This window comes from Drosophila elegans, unplaced genomic scaffold, assembly GCF_018152505.1.
Source record: "Drosophila elegans isolate 14027-0461.03 unplaced genomic scaffold, ASM1815250v1 contig_814, whole genome shotgun sequence".
Taxonomy (NCBI): domain Eukaryota; kingdom Metazoa; phylum Arthropoda; class Insecta; order Diptera; family Drosophilidae; genus Drosophila; species Drosophila elegans.
This window is the reverse complement of record NW_024546167.1, coordinates 5,297,343-5,318,753: the sequence shown is the minus strand read 5'-3', so window position 1 is coordinate 5,318,753 and position 21,411 is coordinate 5,297,343. Positions and strand designations below refer to the sequence as shown.

Below are 21,411 nucleotides of genomic sequence, written 5' to 3'. Positions count from 1 at the left end.
ATCAGTTTAGATGCAAAGGCTTAGTTTGTATATAAATGTGTATTGGGCTTAGCTACAGAATGGGTTATTGAGGTTGAACAATCACTTAAAGGTCTACTAGCTTAGGATCTCTACAGGCAGCGGGCAATCAGTTCATTTATAGCACTGCCACGATCGCCGTATTCTCCGCCGCGTTTGTAGGAGACAGAGACCTTCTTTTGCCAGCCATTGCTGGGACTGGACAACTGCAAAAGAGCAAATTCAGGTTTAGGATTGTTGTAAGTATATCTACAAAGTACAAAACTAACCATAAAAGAGCACAGGAAATTATTGACAGCGGCAAAGTTCGGCCCGACTGTGCAGATTTCGTGGATAATGTCCTCCAGGCAGATCACTCCCTTGTCGCCCAGCTGCTCCTCCACCATGGTGTTCGACTGGATGGCCGTCTTCTTGCCATCGATGCGGGCAAAGCCCTTCTTGAAGACCAGCTCGCGGATGGAGCTCAGCGAGGGATTGCCGTAGACCACAAAGGGTTCGATCACGCGCAGCAGCAACTGGTTCTCCTTGGTGTTCTCCAGGAAGACGGCGTTGTGGCGCGAGGCCATGCCCAGGGTTCGGAATATTTCCGCGGTGGTCTTGTCGAAGATCTTCTTGCCCGCATGGCGCATCACGAAGATCAGCTTTGGGTTGCAATCCTCGGCGGCCTTGGCACTTTGCTCGGTGATATTGGTGCGCAGAATGGTTTGCTTGATCCGCTTGGCCGTGCGCTCGGCCTTCAGGTAGCCCATTACGAAGGATTCGGCGCGACGGAATTTGTGGTGCTCCTTGGTGGCGGTCCTCTTCTTGATGCGATCATTTCGCTTTTGCGTGACGACGGACTCATCCTGCAGAATCCGCCGCTTGCGATGCTTCAGCACCGAGACTGTTTTGCCGGGCAATTTGTTGGGCACTGCGTATCTAGTTCGCATAATAGTATGACGTAAGATTACATTATAATAATTTAATAGTTATAACTCCACTTACTTGTCTGACATTGCTGGTTTTTGGCTTTTAAAACGCAATCAAAGAAAACACGTGCAATTATCAAAACAATAACTAAAAAGGGATAGAGATGGGCAATGTACGACATATGCTGTGTTATCGATAAACGATTGATGCAACAGCTGGCTGCGGTTCGGGGTGAGTGGCAAGAGCGTTTAAATTTAGGCGGGAGTCTTAATATATTTGGCAAACATATCTACTTTGTAATTGAAAACTAAACGTGACACCTGTTTGTGTAAGATCAAAATATGTACACCCGTTTTCAATGGCAATTTCAAAAGTACACCTGCTCACTGGATTTGTAAACAAACAATTCGACAGCAATTTCCGGTTTTGAGCAATTATTTCTCTCCCAAAACAGCTCTTTTTGATTTTATGGCGCACACTCGCGAATCGCTCTCTCTCTCTCTGTCTATTGCTCTTTCTCTCCGCTTTTGGGGTGGAAATTGCGTTAATTTTAGTATGAAAATGCCGGTCTCGATGCCAACGCACAGTCGCTGTCCGCAGTTGAAGGCGTTTTGTTGTGTCGCGCTCGAGGTAATAAATCGTGTTTTAACAGACGAAGTCCGACTAGATAAACCGAAATAATCAGCCAAACTGCATTCCAAACGTTGCGAAAAAAGGCAAAAAGGGGCAAATGCCAGATAGCACAACTCTGCAACAACTGCAATTTTCATTGCCACGCGTCGCAAAGTGCAGTGGCGACGATGACGAAATCGTGAAAATTGGCACGCTGGCGAAGGCGTCACTACGAAAGCCACGCACAACCTCTATGGGGAATATAACGACAAACCCTGATACCCCGTAAACCCCGCAGTTTAAAGCTTCATTTTGTGTATCGAAGATAGTGGCGGTGTCAGAAAACATAATTAAAGTTTATGTCTGACAATGGCAGATTAGTTTGCTGCCAACGAAGCAATAAGTTACTTCTCGTAGAAAAAAAAAATCATTTGTTTACAGTTTGCGCAACACGTGCTGAAACCCTAATGATGGCAAAAGTTTTTCTAAAATTAACAATTTAAATTTGCCCCTTTTCAGTGGCAATGTCAGCTAATCGGCACTAGAGGAGAACCACATCAAAGCACTCAATCATGACGGACAGATATGCCAATGGAGTCACCACCAGTCTGGTTGAGCCCACGCCCACAAACGGACGCACTGCCTCCGAGGGGGAGGAGAAAATTGTCCTGAAACGGAAGTTAACCCTCATCAATGGAGTGGCCATTATAGTGGGCACCATCATTGGATCGGGCATCTTCATCGCACCCACTGGAGTCTTTCTTTACACCGAGTGAGTGGCATTATGCCTACATACATATGTATGTACATATAGTATCATCCTTAATTCAATTTATTCACAAAAAGGTCAATTTAACTGTTAATTAATGGATAGATTGTCGCAAACATTCCTTTGGCGCCAATTAAGATGAATTTATTAGTTGTCGATTTTCCCCCGAAGATTTTTCCCTTGAAATTCTGCATAAATATTGCGTCAGCTTTAAAGTGTTTTTGAGCGTTTTTTTTGTCTCCAGTTACAAGAATAACGTCAATGAGGCGTGCCAACAGTTAAATTATTGATAAGATGCACAGAAAAGGTGTATGCCATACGCATATGGCATTTGCATAAAGTTTCACGAATTTATTTATGACAGCTTTGTCTTTGCAATGCTTTAATTAATGTTTCTTATGTTCGCTTTAAACCAGTTTATTTACTCAATTATCTCACTATATTAGGATAAGAAATTGAGTTTATATTATCATATCATCTCACTGTAAACGATTTTAAATTTAATTTAATTTTTAAATTTACTGCTAATTGAGTTTCTTAATTACTAGTAGTAAATTATAGTGATGGTCAGCTGACAAAACATCACCAAATACGTTTATATTTCTTCATAAAATTTGTTTATTTATACCACCCTTTGTTTATTGCTTTTCAGATCCGTGGGAAGCTCCCTTTTGATTTGGTCGGCTTGTGGAATTCTATCGACAATTGGAGCTCTTTGCTACGCCGAACTGGGAACGAGCATCACCAGATCTGGCGGGGATTATGCCTATCTGCTGGTGTCCTTTGGACCGCTCGTGGGATTCCTTCGGCTCTGGATAGCGCTACTCATCATACGGCCAACAACGCAGGTCAGTGCCTGGCTTCCATCAATTGAATTACGGAATGTTTATTTGACTTGATTGATGGGCAGCGTTTCGAATTGGTTGTTGATGCAAATAAATAGAAATTTATTAAGTGGCGGCTACCTTCGACCGGAATTGAATTCAATTACGAGAACAACAACTTTCTCCAATGAAAACAAAAAGGGGATTTTGAATGGTTAAATGTATTTAAAGTTTAAAATATAATTTTCAATTTTACAGACCATAGTGGCTTTAACCTTTGCACACTATGCGGCCAAACCATTCTTTCCGGACTGTGATCCACCGGAGAATGCAGTGAAACTACTGGCTGCCATTTGCCTAAGTGAGTAGACTAACAAATCCCCCGGGGAATGAGAAATCTTAATTATTCTGATTTTTCCAGCTCTGCTCACCGCCATCAACTGTCTGTCTGTGAAGGTGTCCATGAAGGTGCAGGATGTGTTCACGGTGGGCAAGCTGTTGGCCCTTATCATGATTATCCTTGCCGGACTATACTATATGGCCACGGGCAAGTTGGAGAACTTCAGCAATCCGTGGGAGGGCACTTACAGTGCCCGCAACATTGGCTACGCCTTCTACTCCGGTCTGTTTGCCTTTGGCGGATGGAACTACTTGAACTTTGTGACGGAGGAGCTCCAGGATCCGTACAAGTGAGTGGTGGGGCTCAGGGTTTCGTCCTGTCGCCAACATGACAAATGGCTGCAAAAGTGGAATGAGTCGGGATTATTTGTCCTATTCATGCCTTTTGCGTCATGCGCAGGCAGCAACAAGTTGAAACTTGTTGAGCGTCCTTGATGTCATGGGTCCTAGAATGTGTGGGATGCTGCCTGCCGTCTCCCTAACGAATTCAATTTGCTTTCGAAGCGCAGCAATCAATTTAAGTGCTCTACACCCCCTCACAGGCCAAGTGGGTTTCTCGTTAAACAGCACGTTCCTATTCACATAGAGAAAATCTTTAACTTATTTGCTCCTCGGCTTATATACTTATATTTCTGAAATAATCCTTAGTTTTTAATGTACAAAATAAACCAGGCAAGAGTATTTGACTTTTTAACTATAACTATTTTAATTTTTATATTATGTAATTATTTGTATATTATAGTTAAAAAAATGTTCTTCAAATTCGGTTCCAATCGTTATTTTCAGAAAGTTTTGCTATATTAAATAGGTGATATCAATTTTTTTTAATTTACCTGTTTTTAGACAAAAATTTCGTATTTTATACCCTTTTTATGCCATTTATTATTATGTGGTGATCTGATCATGTTAAAAAAAATTTTACGGTCGAGCGACTATGTCTTATATAAATGTAGTTGTTGTCCGTTCCGTTCAATGATTCTCCTGAATACAATTCACGTCATAAGAATAAATCACAAAAATACTTAAATATGATTCAACGCTAAAGAATGTTCATATATTAAAACACCGAAACACTTACTGTTCTACTTTTAAATGTGTTGGCGTAATTTTGTTTAAAGCCAATGTTTGTTTACAAACATTTATAAATCCATTACTCGTAGAAGGTATATTGTGTTCGTTGAAAAGTACTTAACAGGTAGAAGGAATAGTTTTCGTTTCACCAAAACATTTTTTCAATCATACTATTATTTTACCAGCTATTATGAAAGTTTTAATTATGACGTCATAACATTTTTGAAAAACGGAGATTATATATTTAAGAAAGCGAAAGATTTGATAGAAGGGGTCGGGGTGCCTGTAGTTTTAGCCGACATTCTATGTTTTTTTGTTCTTAATTTTAAAAAAAGGGATATAATACCATAGTAATGCTATATTTTTTCTTTGTGCAGAAATCTTCCACGAGCCATTTGGATAGCCATGCCCCTGGTCACAGGCATCTATGTTCTGGTTAACTTGGCCTATTTTGCAGTGGTCAACAAACCGGAGATGCTCAGTTCGTTGGCCGTGGCGGTGACCTTTGGAAACCGTGTATTCGGACCTCTGGCCTTCATGGTGCCCATTTTCGTGGCACTGAGCACCTTTGGAGGTGTAAACGGAGTGCTCTTCACCTCGGCGCGACTGTTCGCAACTGGAGCTCAGGAGGGGCATTTGCCAAAGTTTTTCCAGCTGTTTCACGTCAAGCAACAGACTCCCATTCCCTCCCTGATTTTCACAGTAAGTTGGCGCTGGCCATTTTACCATTTTACCCGAGAAATGTGATATGCTATTGGCATATTTAACCTTAGTGCCTGATGTCGCTGCTAATGCTGCTTACGGATAATGTCTACCAGTTGATCAACTATTTCAGTTCGGTGCTCTGGCTTTCAGTGGTGGCCAGCATAGCCGGAATGTTGTGGCTTCGCCATAAAAGGTAATTGAAGCTAATAATACCTTTTCTATATAAACTTATGATCAAAATTAGTAAGACTTTTTTAGAGTATTTCAAAAAAATGAGATAGACCTAAGACACTAACCATTAAAAACTAAAATTTATTGCAGAGTATTTTACTATAATATTTTAAATGATCAAATACCTTTTGAGTTTTAAACCCGTTTGAGTAACTCACCGATTTCTTGCCTTCCAGACCCGACTTGCCGCGACCCATTAAAGTCAATCTCGCGCTGCCCATTATCTTCATGGTGAGCTGTGTGACGTTGGTGCTGCTCCCGAATCTGGAGGAGCCAGGTAATCTCTTGATTGGCATCGCCATCACCTTGGCCGGCATTCCATTTTACTACGCCTTCATTGCCTGGAAAAACAAGCCCAAGTGCTACGGACGATTGTCCAACTCCGTTGTGGAGATTTGCAGGGCCATATTTAACACCACCATTATCGAATCGAACGAGACGATAAACTAAATCTATGTACCGCACCCGTAGAACTTTATGCATTTAGTTCAAAAAACACTCGTCGTAATTGATATTCGAAAACACTGAGAAATTGTTAAATATTTTAAACAGTTTTAAGCAAATCCCCCTGCCCCATTTGTATGATATTTTTTAGCTAGACAATTGGCATTCCTCACAACGCAATCGGCATCGTTTAGATTTTAGTTTTAACATATGTATTTATTTGAGCAAGCTCCTCAGTTAACAGGTTTTACACAACCCAAGGCCTTTTTTGGCTCACTCCCCACTAAAGTTCACTTCTAATTCCTTTTTTAACACAATCAGGAAGTAATTGAATGCGCTTTGATGGGAACAAAACTGTAAACTATAAAATGTGACATGTTTAGGGAAGCCACATGGCAGTACAATAACTTATCGCTTAGCAAATAAATGTATTACTGCAAATTCGGAAATGTTGGTTTAAATTCCTACTGCTCTATGGTTTCTATCTACATGTAAATCTTACGGGTATTATACTCTATAGCTGTTTCCACCAGTGTGGTGCCCCGTATAAAGTCCGCTGACACAATGTTGGCATTGGTGCCCAATTCATTTCGATACAGCTGAGAAATCCGCCAGTTCACGTTGTCGGCCATCTTGCGCAGTCCTCCGTGCTTGTCAAAGATGACGTCCCAGGTCTCCGGGGTCAACTCTGCCATATCGGACACCGGACGGCTGGAGAAACGTCTGCGAATTAGCAATAATTAGCGATAAAGGTATTTTATCTTATCAATAACTTGTAGATGCACTCACGACGTATCGAAGTCGTTAACGTTGCGCAAATATGTCTCAAGTTGTGACCACGTCTGCTTGTTTCCCCAACGCTGTTCCACGGATCCGAACAGGACCTCTGGGAACTCGTCCACCATGGTCTCGTGATCGTAGGCCAGGAACACGTTCTGCCTACGGGCCCAAATGTCGCGCAAGGATGCGCGCCAGGACAGCGAAGGATGAGCTATGAGGTCCTGGAACTGGTCACGCAAATAGCTGATCAGCAGGCGATGCACTCCAAGCCCTTTTCCAAATCCTGAAGGAAACGGAAATGGGGATTTTGTAAGTCAAAATTGTGATTTAAATAGTTTTTATAACCTTGCAGAGGGTATTGTAATTTCCGAGCCTAAAAAATATATTTATTCTTGGTCAGCATCACTAGGAAAGTCGATCTAGCCATGTCCGTTTCTTTAAAAACTAGTCTTTTAGTTTCAGAATATAAATTACCCATAAGAAGAATAATAAATACAAATTATAGTTTCATCTATAATTAAAGTTTCAATTTTTAAAAAAATCAAATAACGACTTGATATAATTGCCATAGAAATTATTGTAAAATTCATAGAAAAATTCACACAGCTTCATTAAAAACTACATACGCACAAAAATCAAAATATATTAATTATAAAGAATATTTAACGCTAGCTGCAATGTTTCTTATTTTTTTTTATAAGGATGCGATACCATTTTTAAATATATTAGAATATTTAATGTTATCTACAATTTTTCTTATTTTTTATAAGGATGCGTTACCATTTTTAGAGATATTAGATTTCAATCCTCCTTTGTTTGATATTGTTTATAGAACACTCAAGAGTTTAAAGTTTCTTAAAAAGAAAATACCTTACAACTAATCTCATTTCTTACCCACTGGAAACTCCTTCAGTCCGAAGATAACAATCTCGTTGGTCTCGTGGACAAAGTCCCGCACCTGGTTGATGACTTCCTGGAGGGGACGCTGCTTGGTGATCCCGTGGTAGATGAAGAACGGGTCCGGTGAGTTCCGGTAGTAGCCCACTCTAATGTCCAGGTAGCGCACTCCGTGCATCAGCTGCCCCCGGATGTCGTCGTCCTGGGTGAGGGCGTATTTGGTCACCAGGCTTTCCCTGAGCAGCGGATCGAAATTGGGCCGATATGAGCCGGAATCGTGGGAACCGGGTATGAACAGATCTCGCAGGCGCATCTCTCCTATTTTGGACTTCAGCTCGTTCATCCAGCGGGGAAACACTTTGAGGCACGTCTTGGCCAGGATGTTACCCTGTACGTCTATGTAGCTGGCCCAAAAGCCGTAGCAGGAGGTCTGAACGGTCACATTCCTGGACAAGGCATAGTCAAAGGGCAGTCCGGTGGTGAACCACTGGGTGGAGAGACCCTGGGTGGGTTGAATGGCCGCCACGACTTCGGTGGCTCCTCCATTAGCCACCCAGTACTTCTGTTCGACCTCATTTGTGTCCGATTTGGCTTCCGGTCTGACTGTGAATCCACTGATGGGCACGTAACTGTTTGGTGGTTCGCCGGAACCACTGCCCTCCTCGCTGTGGAAGGTCGCCAGTGGAGTCCGTTTGGGCAGGAGCTTGGTCTCGAAGCTGAGGGCATCCTGTCTCGTCACCAGGACTTGGTCACCCATCCGCGCCGGCGCATTGCTCCATGAAACCTCCAGGAATCTCTTGCGGGCACTGATGGTCAGCCAGACCTTAAGACTGTTGGGATCCTCGTAGGGTTCGGTCTGAGCTTGCGTCCAGGAGAGGAGAAGAACCAGCAGCGCAAGCTGTAGAATTTTTCCCACCATTTCTCTGATTGAATTACTACTGATGATTCGAGCTGATTGCAACTGACGTTAATCAGAGCAGTAATATAAACACGACACCCCGAGAGATCGTCACAGATCAACCGCTCGCGTCGAGAGCCCCGGACTTAATGAACTGAGACCCAGACCCCAAATCCACTAGATCTTTATCTATATGTATGCTATATAAGGGGGTTGGCAGTTAGAAGCTAGAAATTAGAACCAGACACTAGAGCTTAGCAAGAAATCACTGTGTAAATTAACTTAGACTTTCATGTTCATTGAATTCACTATTTACCCCGGGGATTCCAAGTAATTAGCCCTTATGCTAACTGGAGAATTGAAATGGGTTTGCATACACTAATTTTCAATGGCTGCGTGTACAGAACATTTGACCGGCATAACCGATAAGATTCTAAACAATAAGGGCAGTCAATTCTCAGCAATGTGCAAATTATCAGCACTTGTTTGTTCGCACTCGGCTTTAATTGGCAGTGTAATGTTTAGGTATTTTTAGAACACAAAGAGTTTTGGAGGCTAAACACACACGTATTTCCTATAGGAAACAAAACAATAGAAGCGTTATGATTTGATTCACTTTCGCACCGACTAAATAAATTAATATAAAAAGCAAGCGATCTGTGACAATCCGAGCCCAGCGCCGCCTCTCAACTGAAGCTCAAATGCGAGAACCAAAGCGAGAAGAGCTTGTGCATTGGGTTCTTTTGTTTATTAAACTTTCACACTTCCCATGTAAATGGCTGATACTTGAGTGCCAATTGTTGAATAAACATTTGGGTATCCATTAGGGTTGTGACATTTTCTGTAAAGCGTATTTATTTGTTTAAGAAGTCACCCAATTTAAGCCTTTGTTTTACTGACTATTGAACTTTTTTTTGTTTTATATATTTTTTAGGGAATATTTAACTCGGTATTCTCTGTAAATCGAACCTATTGTTCGACACATTCGAGTTTACTTACATCCACTATTCCATGTTTATACAAAAATTACTTAATAATTTATTTCAAAGTATATAAATTCATTTTAGTAACTTCATATTGGAAAGTTCAAAAATGAAATTGAAAGCAAAGCTTAGTAATTTTGTAAAATGTTTTCATTTGTTAGCTTTAAGAAGTATTAAAAGCAGAATCAAAATAAGATGTACCAAGAAATAAATTGAATTTTCGAATTTTCAAACGGGCTAATACTTATAACGGTCAGTATTTTGTTGTCTGCATTTTTATAAAAAAGTTACCTGGCCACACTGTTTAACAGCTGTTTTTGGCGTCCTAACAAAAACCTGAAATTGCTTTGTTTTGATTGTGGATTAGTGCAATATACAAGCGTAGGAAATGCTGCATTCACAGGCAATGCAATCCATACCCACTCTGCACCAGCCACTACACTCCAAGGTGTCGAATTACCTGAACAACCAGCGGAGAACTGGACAGTTCTGTGATCTCCTCCTGGAATTGGACTCGGATGACTCCCTGAACTTAAGTGTCCACTTCTGTGTGCTGGCTGCCCAGAGCCAGTTGATAAACACCAACCAAAAGCAGCAACAGTTCTCCATTCACAATCCGCTGAAGATCACCATTCGGAATTTTAGCTGCACTCAGTGCCTGCACTCCATTGTGGACTTCTTCTACGAGGACATGGTCTCCGTGTCCAAAGAACACATGCCGCACTTCCGAGAATTGGCGCAAATTCTGGCTGTCACGGAACTACTGAACCTCTACCAGCTGCAGCCTTTGGGGGAGGTGAAGGAAACGTCAGAGAACATGGCTTCGGGCGAGGTGGAACAAAATCAGGAGCCAACTAGGAAAGCGGAGGATTTGTTTGAGAATCGACAGAGTTACTTTAAGGTGGGAAGGATGTCCGCCTTGCTTCCCTGAATCTCATATCACCTTTTCATTGCAGTTGAAGAATCCCAGGGCCGTAAAGTCAAGCAGTAAGGTTAACTACTGCATTGGCTGCGACTACAAGTGCTACCAGGTGCAGAAGATGATCGAGCACATGGGCAGCTGTGAGCCTTCGCATCTGACCTGCTCCCTGTGCGAAGTGGGTTTCCTAGACTGGCGGGAGTACGACACACATCTTCGAAGGCACTCCAGTGATCTTCGCAAACCGTTCTTCTGCCTGCAATGCGGCATTCGCTTCAACACTCGAGCTGCCCTGCTCGTCCATCAGCCCAAGCACAGTACGGAAACGCCACACCTCTGTCCTCATTGCGGAAAAGGCTTCAAGTGGAAACAGGGCCTGAGCAACCACCTGGTGGTGCACAATCCCGAGAAGCAGCTACTCTGCGACGTCTGCGGCTACAGCACCACCCACATGAAGGCCCTCAATTCCCACAAACTGCTCCACACCGGGGAATTCTTCGCCTGCACAGTTTCGGGGTGTAAGCATCGAGCCAATCGCAAGGAGAACCTCAAGCTGCACATCGAAACCCACAAGCAGGGACGGGATTTCATCTGCGAGATTTGCGGCTGCAAGTTCAGTCAGAGCAAGAACCTCAAGCGGCACGCCTTGAAGCATACGGAGAACGGTCCCAATCGGTACAAGTGTCAGTTGTGTGGGTTTAGTAGTCATCGCTCCGACAAAATGAAAGAGCACGTACAGCGAGTGCACACGGAGAAGGCGGTGCAATTGGAGCTCTCTGAGACAGTGGACAGTTCCTTTCCCGACGACTTTGATCTGCCTGTAATCGAGACATTGTCAACGCCAAAAAAAAAACCCAAGAAGGTTCAGAGCAAGGCGAAAATGGATACAAATCCTGATCGACGACTGAAAACTCTACTGCCTAAGGAGACTGTTAAATAGAAGTAAAACTTAAGAACTTTTTAAAATTAATTGAAATTATTAATTTGGATAATGTATCAGTTGGTAAGCTTGGTAACCGAACATTTACTGATATCACAGATTGCGTGAAAGGGTTTCGAAGAGATCGCGGTTATCCAACAAATATTTACCATTGGAATATTCTGGAACCGATTTCTCTTTGGAGACATTCAAAGCAATCATAAATGGTTTGATGCCAATGAATTGTAAACAAAGTTGTGGTATATTGTGGAAGGTTCTTGAAACAACATTGTTGAGGCCGTTCTATCTTATCTAAGAATGTGATAACGATCTATTGCGTCGTTTCTAGAGTTCCAGAGGTACTTTTAGAACGAATAGCTGCTAAATGACTAACCAACACAATAGTTCGCACCTTATCACCGCAAGAACCCCACGTAACATCTGTTGTTTATATAAAATCGATTAGACCAAAACAAACTAAAAGCTTTTCGGTTTTTAGAAATAAACAAATGCTATTCGAGTGGGAGGGAACTGGGTCAACAGATCAGGTTCTAACGCACCCAAATAAAAGTTATGCATTGGTAATTGGTAAAACCTTATTAGACTTTTCTAGAATTAAATTTTTTACTATTGAATATTGAAGAAATAACATACATACATACATATATCTAAAAGTATAACTCAAATATATTTAAACAATATTTTATAAGGAAAGAAAACAATATTTTTAGCAGTGTAAGGTGTATCACACAGACTTCATGTTGCATTTGTTTTTATATTTAAAATGTGGAGAAATACATGCTGGGTAAATGCACTTTGGGGGTCGTATTTTGAGGGCCAAAGTGGGCGGGCGTTACATAACACTTTTGAAACGTGTGTATTATGAAAAGTTCTTTTATAATTAAAATAAATGGACAAGGCAAAATATTATGTTTGACGATGTGTGTTTTTTCGTTTTGTTCAACGCGCATTTTGTAAACAACAAAAAATTAAATTGCGCAGCAAAAATGGCCAAAAAGCTGGCGCTCTCTTTGGCAAAGAGAGCAAAAGGGTTGTCAGGTCAAAAACAAATTACTAAACATTATTAAATTGGCTTAAATTTGAAAAGGAGTGAAAACGAAAGGTAATGAGCTAATAACAACAAAGAGTTTAAGTTTTATTTTTTACGCATTTGGGAATTAGATGATTTAAATTCCATTTCAACTTATCTTATGAGGAAAGTATGGCAACTCTGACAGTGAGAGAGCTTTTAACGGTCTCAAAAAGCTCGGCTGGCTATAAAAGCGGTTGCTCGACCGAAAAAAATTCAATTCCAGTCTGCGAATTTGCAGGGAAAAGATCTAAAATAAAGCGAGAAAGCAGTTAGTTTGTCCAATTTTAAATCGTCATTATGTCCGAAGCGCACTTTGATGAGTACGAGCACTACAACTTCGACCATGACAAGCACATCTTCTCCGGCCACAGCGGGAAGCAGCGTTCTAAGAAGGAGGCCACCGAGCACACCAATCACTTCGATCCCTCTGGCCATTCCCGCAAGATTCTCACCAAGCTGATGAACACCAACAACAACAAGAAGGCCTCCGCCTGCAAGAACTGATGCAGGGCATCGGAGACGGGCCAGCGGTACCGAGAGAGCAAAAAGTAACGGGGAAAGAAGGAAAAGAAAACTTCGAATTTAAAGGAAAGAAAAGGAAAATCAGTTGAAATCAATCGCAGCAATCGCTGGAAGCAAAGAAAAGAGAGAACGAGAAAGAATAACAAAAGCCACTTGGAAATACACTTTGCATTTGGATTGTGCATTGGGATTTCATGCGGCGCAAAACTTTGTGAACTTGTAATAATTTTATTTCGCTTATATTTTCACAAACAAAAAAACAAATATTACTCTTAACTTCTTAATATTCCTAAACTAATTCAGACTTACACGTTTTAGTTGCTAAGCCTTAGTGCGTTTCAAATTATGAAGTTTGATTTAGGTATTACATATAAAATAAAAAAAAAACCAAAACTGAATTATGTTTGCGTTTTTTTTTCACTTTTTTCCACTTTTACAGCGCCTTTCCAGGCACCAAAAGTCAAGCCAGAGAGCTTTTCCAATGCTTTCCCATGCTGTCAGTGTGTTGCCGCTGCAAGTGCATATTTATAGCCTCCTTTTAGTTGAACTCATTTGCACTCAGCTCCTCGATTATCGCCAACGCAGTTGCAGCTGAGTATTTCTTTGTTTAGAGGAGTCGACACGACAAAAAAGTAAACAAAAATGTATTCCCATAAGCAGCTTGACATTTAGTTTCGAAACGGATATGTACGTATGTACATACATACATACATATATTCCCGCAACCTTCCATTGAAAGTTCATAACTTACACAGGTAAATAAACTTGCACACACAAGCAGCATTTCTTCCGGTTTTGTTTAGCGCGTGTGGGTACTATTATGCTTATATGTATGAAAAATGTAAATATGCATTTACATATTAACTTTTTTGGGCTTTCGCTACTCAAACATTTTTTTATTACATGTGGAACACAATAAAATAAAGCGAAGTAATTTTCCACTCACAAACACGCAAACATACAAACGCACAAATATAAATAGATCGAACAAACTTTCCAGAAAGGTCCACTCTAATAGTACTCTCTCGCTCTCTTTGCGCCATTTGCCGGCTTTTTAAATTGCGTTGTTGATATTTGGTAAACAATAAAACAGACTCTCGATCAGGTGGTTTTTCTATATGCTGTATATATGTATAATTATTTACGTATGTCTATGTATGTATGTTTGCCGAATATTAATCATCGACAAGTGACAAATAATTGGGCAATCGAATTTCTTGATGTTCTTTTCAAATTTGTATTTTTATTAGTCATGCATTTTGAATACAATTTTGCCTATCAGTTTAAAGATTGCATTTTTATTAATAATATATTTGTCTAACAATGTATCTTTTCAAAAGTTTTAAGTATCACTAGTTAGAATTTAAATAAGTAAATAATTAATTTTAAATAAGTAAATATGTTTTAATTATTATTGTTTTTCATAAATGAGCGTTTAACCCCTTATTAAAAAATTGAAAAAACTGTGGGTTTTGTTGAACCTTTCACAAATTATGCATTACATTCTCAAAACATAAAATAAAAAGAAAATCGAGCGTTAAACACTATCACGGAGGTCTCAATTAAATCAACAAACACATATAAACTATACGACCAGAGCTTTTTGGTGGAAAACAAGTGAGAATTCTAAACCATAATGTAAACAATTTTGGGGGTAACGAAACTAGTTTGCTACGGTGCGCTTTGCCGACAAACAAATGACGCACTATTAATTCAGTAAGTTCGAGAAATCGCTAGAAGTTACCAAACTTAATATAATACTTAATATAATACAACTAAATAAGAATATAACTGCACTTTTAATAAAAATTTTGTTTTAATTTTGTATGATTTGTTTCTTGTATCTATAGATATTTGTATCTGATACTTTGAAATAATTCGATTTAACACTAAAATAGAAACTACATACATACATATGTGTATTTTTGTTTAATTTCATGCTGATTTCTATATTTATGTAAAAGGCTTTCAGTTATTAAGAAAACACTTTAACATTGTTTCTTTTAATAAAATTATAGTATTCGTATTTTTTCTTTCAACCAGATATTAAAATAACTAATTTGAAAATTGTGGGGATAAATACACGGTGAGTTGAGACCACATAATTCATACTATATATGTACATATGTACATAGTTTGATATCCTCATTCAAAAGTAAGTTCTCTTAAGAATTCGCGAAGTCGCTTAGGATGACATCTCATTGTTGTTGTCTAAAAAATATCTTAATAGATTTCTTTCTTATCATCCCATAATCAAAATCGCACGCAGGCCACGATCTATGAGCACGTGTAGGAAAATATCGTGAGATCGTGAGTTACGAATGGCACAAGACCGACGATGGCGACCATGGTAAATGCGACCAATTACAATTTCCTAAATTCCTCAGGTCCATGTCCCATGAGCTCCCATCTTCTGGACAGAGAATCATATTGCACACTTTCACCGCGAAAAAAAAAAACGAATTTGTGACAAACAACAAAAGTCGGGGGGAATTACGCATATATGAATGGAGATGGATCGGAATCGGAATGGGAATCGGAGTACTGGCGATATGCAGACATGGATGGTGCTAATTGCTGTGGCACTCGGTGGCGGATGAACCGTTAAATCGAAACTGGAGCACTGGCCCAATAACGATGATGCACGCGGCCCACGGATTAGCACCTTTCAACGAGCCACTACGGATAGATGTTCTAGATACCCAAAACCCACCATTAGCACCATCGCAAGGCGGAGTTTTTCTGGACCATCATTTGGGACTCTTCGTTTAGTTGACGATTAAACTCCGAGCCAACTGGCTGTGCGGTTTGTGCTCAAAACAAAAAGGATTCGGAACCATAAAAATCACTTGCCAAACGGATAATGTCATCCTACGAGGAGATGTCCGCGAAGACGCCACGCCGTTTATCGCCCATTTGGATTCTAGTGATCACCCTGCTTCTATTTGCGACCACTCTAACGGCGGTGTCTATGATCGAAGCTGGACGGGCTCAGAGCTCCGGTGGAGAGGGCGATCTCCTGATCCTTACCCGCATGTGGAACCACTTCAGAGCTAGTGCCGGAAATGATACGGAAATCGCCACCGTGGAACGCATTGCCAGGGAGGCCGGAAATGCCACTAATCCGAATCCATCTCAACCGGAACAAGGCAGAAACTTCTACGAGGAGCAGCAGGCGGTGGTAGTGAATGCGGAAAGTATGGATCCTGTAATGGGCCTACGGCAAGATGCCTACGGTCCACCGCAGAGCAGAGAGGACTCCTACGAGCAGGATCCCTACTACGATGTAGCCGATGACTATGGCCCAGGTCGATATCCATATCCAGAGTCCAAGCAGCAGGAGCCTGCGGAGGAGGATCGCTTCTACGATAAGGACGACCCGTCGACGGATTCGGACGAGGGAAGGGCGTCGCAGGCCCGACCCTATGATTCCTTCTACTCGCCCTGGTCTACTGGGAGAAATCCAGCTCCAGTTGCTACTCATCCCGCAGCGGAGGGCAACAACAGGAAGCTCCAGACACCGCCCAATAGGTGAGAATTCTTAATCAAATTTTAGACATTTAGAAGAACACATGAAACTAATTCAGAAACATTATTAAGAAACGAGTAATATATATAATATTTGGATAACATTTAAATAATGAGTGAAGTGTTTTTGATTCCTGATCGAAACCAAAGATTTCGCATTGCATTGCGAAACAAGAACTGTAACAATTTAAATTTCATATATGTTAAATTGCAATACTTTGCAAATAAACATAAATAATAAATAATCAAAGACGCCATTTCAAGATTAACTAAAGGTCAGTAAGTAAAGCCACATATACAAGAACGAATGTATATATAACTTTAAAACCATATAATGTATATGTACGTAAACAAAGATAGGAGCATATATTATGTGACACAATTTCACAACATTGTAGACATTTAAAATATGCCAAATAAATATAAATTTTGCAAAAATAAAAAACAAAATTGTATAAATTTTATGACAGGTTTAAATCTATAAATATGATAACTTGGCTCATAATGTAAATCATCAAGATAGGCATCTCAATAACATATATTTTAAACATATCTTTGACCATTTTTAGATCCCCTTATCCCGCCTACGATGAGGTGTACGATTATCCCATGGGCTTCCAGCCTCGTCCTCATGCGGAATCTGAGCTGGCCAAGCAATCTCAGCCCGCCTCCCATAATGCAGTGGCTGAGGTCCAAGGTGAATCCACTCTGGTTACCGTGCTGAAGAGTCTCAAGCAGATCTGGGATCTGTACCAGGCCCTTATGGGTGCCTGGAACGCAGTGAGCGAACGCCATCAGCAGAGTACGGAGAAGTTCCGCCAGGAGCAGGCGGCTAAGCAGGCCGAGAAGGATCGACTGCGTCAGCAGGAGCAGCAGCAGCAGCAGAAGACGAGGATCAACTCAAAGAAACCACCACGAATGGAGGGAAACAAAAAGAACCCGAACAAGAAGCCCACGACAACGACAACTAAGTCGACAACCACGACCACGACGACATCTGCTCCAGATAGCTCAGAGGAGGAGGAGGAGGAGGAGGAAGTGGAGCAGCCGGAGAAGAAGGTGGAGAAAGTTGAGACAGTGACACCATCGGCTCTGTCCACCAAAGTGGTCACTGGCAAGGGCGAGAAGGGCAATCTGAGATCAGTGCGTGGATTGCGCCACAGACGGGATGCCGAAGCGGAGGAGAAAGCCGACTCCGATGTTGGTGAGGGGCGCTATATCAAGGGCGATCCCCTCAAGGGATACTACGATTTCGTCATCACGGAAGGCTCCTACAAGTTCTGGGCCGTATTTCAGGTGAGTCATCATCACCGAACCACAAAATCTTTTCTTTGTTATAAATTTAAAAAAAATTGAATAAAAATGATTAGAGCTAGGCTTTTGAAAACAATTAGATCCAACTTAAGATCTCATTATAATGATAATAAAACATTTACAAAGATAATGTTTAAATATATTAATATTTACCTCTCAATGTTAACCCACAGGTGGGCACAGCACTGCTGATTATCTACTCGACGTTCGCTGCCATTTACTACTCCAAGGTAAATCCACTGACCAGCGACTACGACTATACGGATTATCTCGGCGGAGTTCGGTCTCTGTCCGGGGGCGATGCCGATTTTGTGGACGACGGAGATGCATCGACTCCGCCAGTTTCCACCACCTTCCGCATCATGGAGTGGCTGCCACGGACGGCGCACTCCATCAAGTTCATCCTGGATGCCATCGACAAGGTGCCACTGGATCATGAAAAGGACAAGGAGCCCGGCTGGTCCACGGGGAAACCGGACACGGCGACGGTCATGAGATAGGGAACTGAATACTATATGCGATATTTGTTAAAGAAAATATAATAATGTTGAAGATAAACTTGGACTGAACTTAATGGGAGATGTTTTAAAATTTGGAACCTAGCAATTTGCCTACTTTTAGTAGCTTTTTAGTTTGAAAACATTTTGAAAAATATAAATAACAAAAACACAAACAAATTTTAGATATAAAAACCAAAAATATATTTAGTAGATGATCTAAATAGAACAACTCCTATCCGCCTTTTTTTTAATTTTGCTCCGTTAATTTTTTTAAGCTGTTCAAAGTTTTAGGAACCTCTTAAATAAAACAAATCACCTTTAGACTCGATTGGTTAAATTAAATGAAATTTTTACACAAAAATCTACTACCGTAATCTTTTCAAAAAAAAATATGTTGTGCTTTTAAATTTAAGGTTAAGCACTTTTTAAGCAAATGACGGATAGTGTTTATTTGGTTCCTCACCGAAATATATATTTTTTCTTTTTACAGGAATTTTTGTTGTTCTGAAGGCTAAATAGTACCATGCAATTTTTATTGTAATTTTATTTTAATAGGTTTAAACTTCTAAATACATACATACATCGACCAATTAACAAACAAACAATTTTAGTTTAAGCAATCATTAAGTAGTCATTTATAACGGTTTTTAGTTCAAAAACTTTGTGAGCTAAAATAACCATTCACAACGAAAGGAAAAAGTCTTCTTCTTCCTCGGAAGCATTCAAAGGACAGGGGTTACAGCGAACATCTGTGCATTATTTTTGGAGAAAAACAACACGTAGCATTTACAAATATTTTAATATTTGTCACGGAAAAAACTTATGTAAAAGAATTGCGCTGTTTACCACGATCATGGAAAGCCCCTACGTGACAATTACGAGAATATCACTGCTGCTGGCCCTGATATTAACAGTGGCGTCCCATGAAGCCAAAGATTTTGACGATTCAATTTTGTACAAAATTGATTTTGAAGTGCCGGAGTTGATTGGACAGCCGGTAAGTAAAGCATTGAGTGATAATTGAATTGTGTATCTATAATACTTATATTTCGGTCAGGATTTGGGCAATCAGCTACGAACTTTCTACACACCGGACAAGGAGAAATACGATTGTCTGATTCCCACTTTGGAGCGTCAGAAAGAAGAGGAAAAGTCCGACAAGCCGGAGTTTTGTAAGATATTTAGGATACCACCTTATATCCTCTTGCATTATATATAATTTTGTTGCTTTGCAGCTCCCATCAGCTTGCTGCAGCCCATTTTCTCCGCCTTGACCTGCACGTACCGCATCGAAGCCTATTGGTCCTATGAGATCTGCCATGGCCACCATGTGCGTCAGTATCATGAAGAACGTGAGGGAAAGAACGTCAAGTTCCAGGAGTACTACCTGGGCAAATGGACCGATGACAAGACCGAGTTGCTGACCAAAGCCTGGGAAGCTGACCAGAAGGCGGGCGTTAAACCAAAGTACAAGAGCCTCAAGATCGATAACACTCGGTATCCCTACTTCGAGATGGAATACAGCGATGGCACAATGTGTGACATTATTGACTCTCCGCGCACCACGATGGTGCGTTATGTGTGCTATCCCCACGGCAAGGATGACGTCTACTCCTTCAAGGAGACCTCCTCCTGCAATTACGAGGCCATTATACTCTCCTCGTCGCTGTGCGTTATCCCTGGTTTTCACGCCGAGGAAACCAAAGAGCTGTCCATACAATGCTTCAACTCCGAGTCGGAGCCGCACAGACCGTTGAGCATGCTGCGATCGGAGTTAAGTGAGTGGGCTGAATCCGAAGCGGACTTGTTGGTTTCCAAGGAAAAGGAAGGCAAGGCCCCGGCCAAAATGTGGCCCAAGGCGGATGGCGATATGGTTACCTTCAAGTACAGCGGCGACATGGACAAAATCATACTGGAGCTCATTGGTAATGGAGACCTCGAGGGGGACAGCGATTATCAGCAACTTTTGCTGAACAGAGCAGCTGCTGGAACAGGGCCCACACCCATCACCGATCTGACGCCCATAAGGGACTTCATTTCGGGCAAGAACTGTCTAACTGGGGTACGGATTTTGATTCGCCTTAAATATTCCATGAATATGACTCATTGCTCTTTCTTAGGGAAACGGCTGGTGGAAGTACGAGTTTTGCTACGGACGACATGTGCGTCAGTTCCACAAGGACAAAAACAACGAAGTTGAGCTCTTCCTGGGCTATTTCTCAGAGGAAGCTCATCGTGCCTGGGCCAATTCCAATCCGGATAAGGGAGCCCGCCGTTCCGGGTTCTCGTCATCCATCTGGCACCATTACGGGCAGGGCACCCACTGCGACCGCACTGGTGAGGCCCGCGAAGTGGATGTGAAATTGACCTGCACTCCTGTTACCAGCAGCGGCACTGCCGTGTCCATGTATCTGCTGGAGCCGAAGACGTGCCAGTACATCTTGGTTGTAGAGTCGCCCACTATTTGTGATCTCATGCATTACGCGGACTCCCACGGCCTGGTCAAAAGTGAGAATCTGCAGAAGGTTCTGGGCAGCGAGAAATCGTCTTCGACGACTACCGCTCCCGCGCCCATTCCCAGCCCAGAGGAAGAGATCCGCTCTTAGGCTGTCCTGGTGTTCCAACTCTAGTGAATTCTGTACTTTTAAATACATTGATTGTAATTTTAAGTCTTTGCTTTATGAGGAACCCTTATTAAGTGGGAGAGTGAAGGTGGAATGTATACGCTTCTGTGTGACTGGCTTCAAACAGCTGATAACTAATGCTTGAGAACAGCAGCGGGTGAAATTAAATCACACTTGTAAAATTAAAACTTTCAGAAATATTTAATAATAGGTTTTCAACAGTTTTTAGTTAACTGCCGATTGACAATGTATTTGGTCTTAGTTTTTTAATGAATATGTACAACTTATTTAGTTACGAAAATATATATACATCCAATAAAAATATTTTGAAAATTCATTTCATAAGGAACCAATAAAGATTTTTAAATTATTTTTTATGCTATGCCTATGCTATTGCCCTTTGTTGTCAAGCCCATAGACCTTCAAATCGGTGTGTGACCACTTGGTGGGTA

At 41.2% G+C, this 21,411-nt stretch overlaps 7 protein-coding genes across 10 annotated transcripts; 5 read left to right on the top strand and 2 right to left on the bottom strand.

Annotated features, from left to right (window-relative positions):
- Window positions 1-20: 20 nt before the first annotated feature.
- Window positions 21-1,113, bottom strand: LOC108138200 (60S ribosomal protein L7-2). 2 transcript variants are annotated; one of them, XM_017260317.2, is made up of 3 exons: window positions 1,003-1,113; window positions 288-936; window positions 21-224 (listed from the first exon to the last, which is right to left on the bottom strand). In XM_017260317.2, the coding sequence occupies exons 1-3, from the start codon at window positions 1,011-1,013 to the stop codon at window positions 111-113; spliced, it is 774 nt and encodes a 257-aa protein (XP_017115806.1). In that variant the 5' UTR covers window positions 1,014-1,113; the 3' UTR covers window positions 21-110. The 2 variants fall into 2 exon arrangements, with proteins under 2 accessions (XP_017115806.1, XP_017115807.1); XM_017260318.1 differs by lacking the exon at window positions 1,003-1,113 and having other exon boundaries at window positions 288-947.
- A 360-nt stretch (window positions 1,114-1,473) lies between these two features.
- LOC108138207 (large neutral amino acids transporter small subunit 1) lies at window positions 1,474-6,431 on the top strand. Of its 2 annotated transcripts, none has more exons than XM_017260326.2 (8): window positions 1,474-1,557; window positions 2,059-2,311; window positions 2,961-3,156; window positions 3,391-3,493; window positions 3,554-3,821; window positions 4,980-5,304; window positions 5,376-5,500; window positions 5,715-6,431. In XM_017260326.2, exons 2-8 carry the CDS (start codon window positions 2,112-2,114, stop codon window positions 5,986-5,988), a joined length of 1,491 nt encoding a protein of 496 aa, XP_017115815.1. In that variant the 5' UTR covers window positions 1,474-1,557; window positions 2,059-2,111; the 3' UTR covers window positions 5,989-6,431. The 2 variants fall into 2 exon arrangements, with proteins under 2 accessions (XP_017115815.1, XP_017115816.1); XM_017260327.2 differs by having other exon boundaries at window positions 1,536-1,554; window positions 2,058-2,311.
- Window positions 6,178-9,491, bottom strand: LOC108138208 (PI-PLC X domain-containing protein 1). Of its 2 annotated transcripts, XM_017260329.2 has the most exons (4): window positions 8,874-9,491; window positions 7,657-8,784; window positions 6,772-7,045; window positions 6,178-6,705 (listed from the first exon to the last, which is right to left on the bottom strand). In XM_017260329.2, exons 2-4 carry the CDS (start codon window positions 8,576-8,578, stop codon window positions 6,468-6,470), a joined length of 1,434 nt encoding a protein of 477 aa, XP_017115818.1. In that variant the 5' UTR covers window positions 8,579-8,784; window positions 8,874-9,491; the 3' UTR covers window positions 6,178-6,467. The 2 variants fall into 2 exon arrangements, with proteins under 2 accessions (XP_017115818.1, XP_017115817.1); XM_017260328.2 differs by having other exon boundaries at window positions 7,657-9,491.
- A 338-nt stretch (window positions 9,492-9,829) lies between these two features.
- LOC108138211 (zinc finger protein 595) lies at window positions 9,830-11,948 on the top strand. The gene is made up of 2 exons (XM_017260330.2): window positions 9,830-10,441; window positions 10,497-11,948. The coding sequence occupies exons 1-2, from the start codon at window positions 9,929-9,931 to the stop codon at window positions 11,397-11,399; spliced, it is 1,416 nt and encodes a 471-aa protein (XP_017115819.2). The 5' UTR covers window positions 9,830-9,928; the 3' UTR covers window positions 11,400-11,948.
- Window positions 11,949-12,676: 728 nt separating this feature from the next.
- Window positions 12,677-13,391, top strand: LOC108138296 (nuclear protein 1). The gene has a single exon (XM_017260451.2). The coding sequence runs from the start codon at window positions 12,769-12,771 to the stop codon at window positions 12,973-12,975; it is 207 nt and encodes a 68-aa protein (XP_017115940.1). The 5' UTR covers window positions 12,677-12,768; the 3' UTR covers window positions 12,976-13,391.
- Window positions 13,392-15,325: 1,934 nt separating this feature from the next.
- On the top strand, window positions 15,326-18,393 carry LOC108138297. The gene is made up of 3 exons (XM_017260452.2): window positions 15,326-16,524; window positions 17,091-17,817; window positions 18,009-18,393. The coding sequence occupies exons 1-3, from the start codon at window positions 15,857-15,859 to the stop codon at window positions 18,333-18,335; spliced, it is 1,722 nt and encodes a 573-aa protein (XP_017115941.1). The 5' UTR covers window positions 15,326-15,856; the 3' UTR covers window positions 18,336-18,393.
- Window positions 18,394-19,056: 663 nt separating this feature from the next.
- Window positions 19,057-21,004, top strand: LOC108138331 (endoplasmic reticulum lectin 1). Its single transcript, XM_017260494.2, has 4 exons — window positions 19,057-19,332; window positions 19,393-19,507; window positions 19,571-20,397; window positions 20,456-21,004. The coding sequence occupies exons 1-4, from the start codon at window positions 19,189-19,191 to the stop codon at window positions 20,939-20,941; spliced, it is 1,572 nt and encodes a 523-aa protein (XP_017115983.1). The 5' UTR covers window positions 19,057-19,188; the 3' UTR covers window positions 20,942-21,004.
- The last annotated feature ends 407 nt before the right edge of the window (window positions 21,005-21,411 follow it).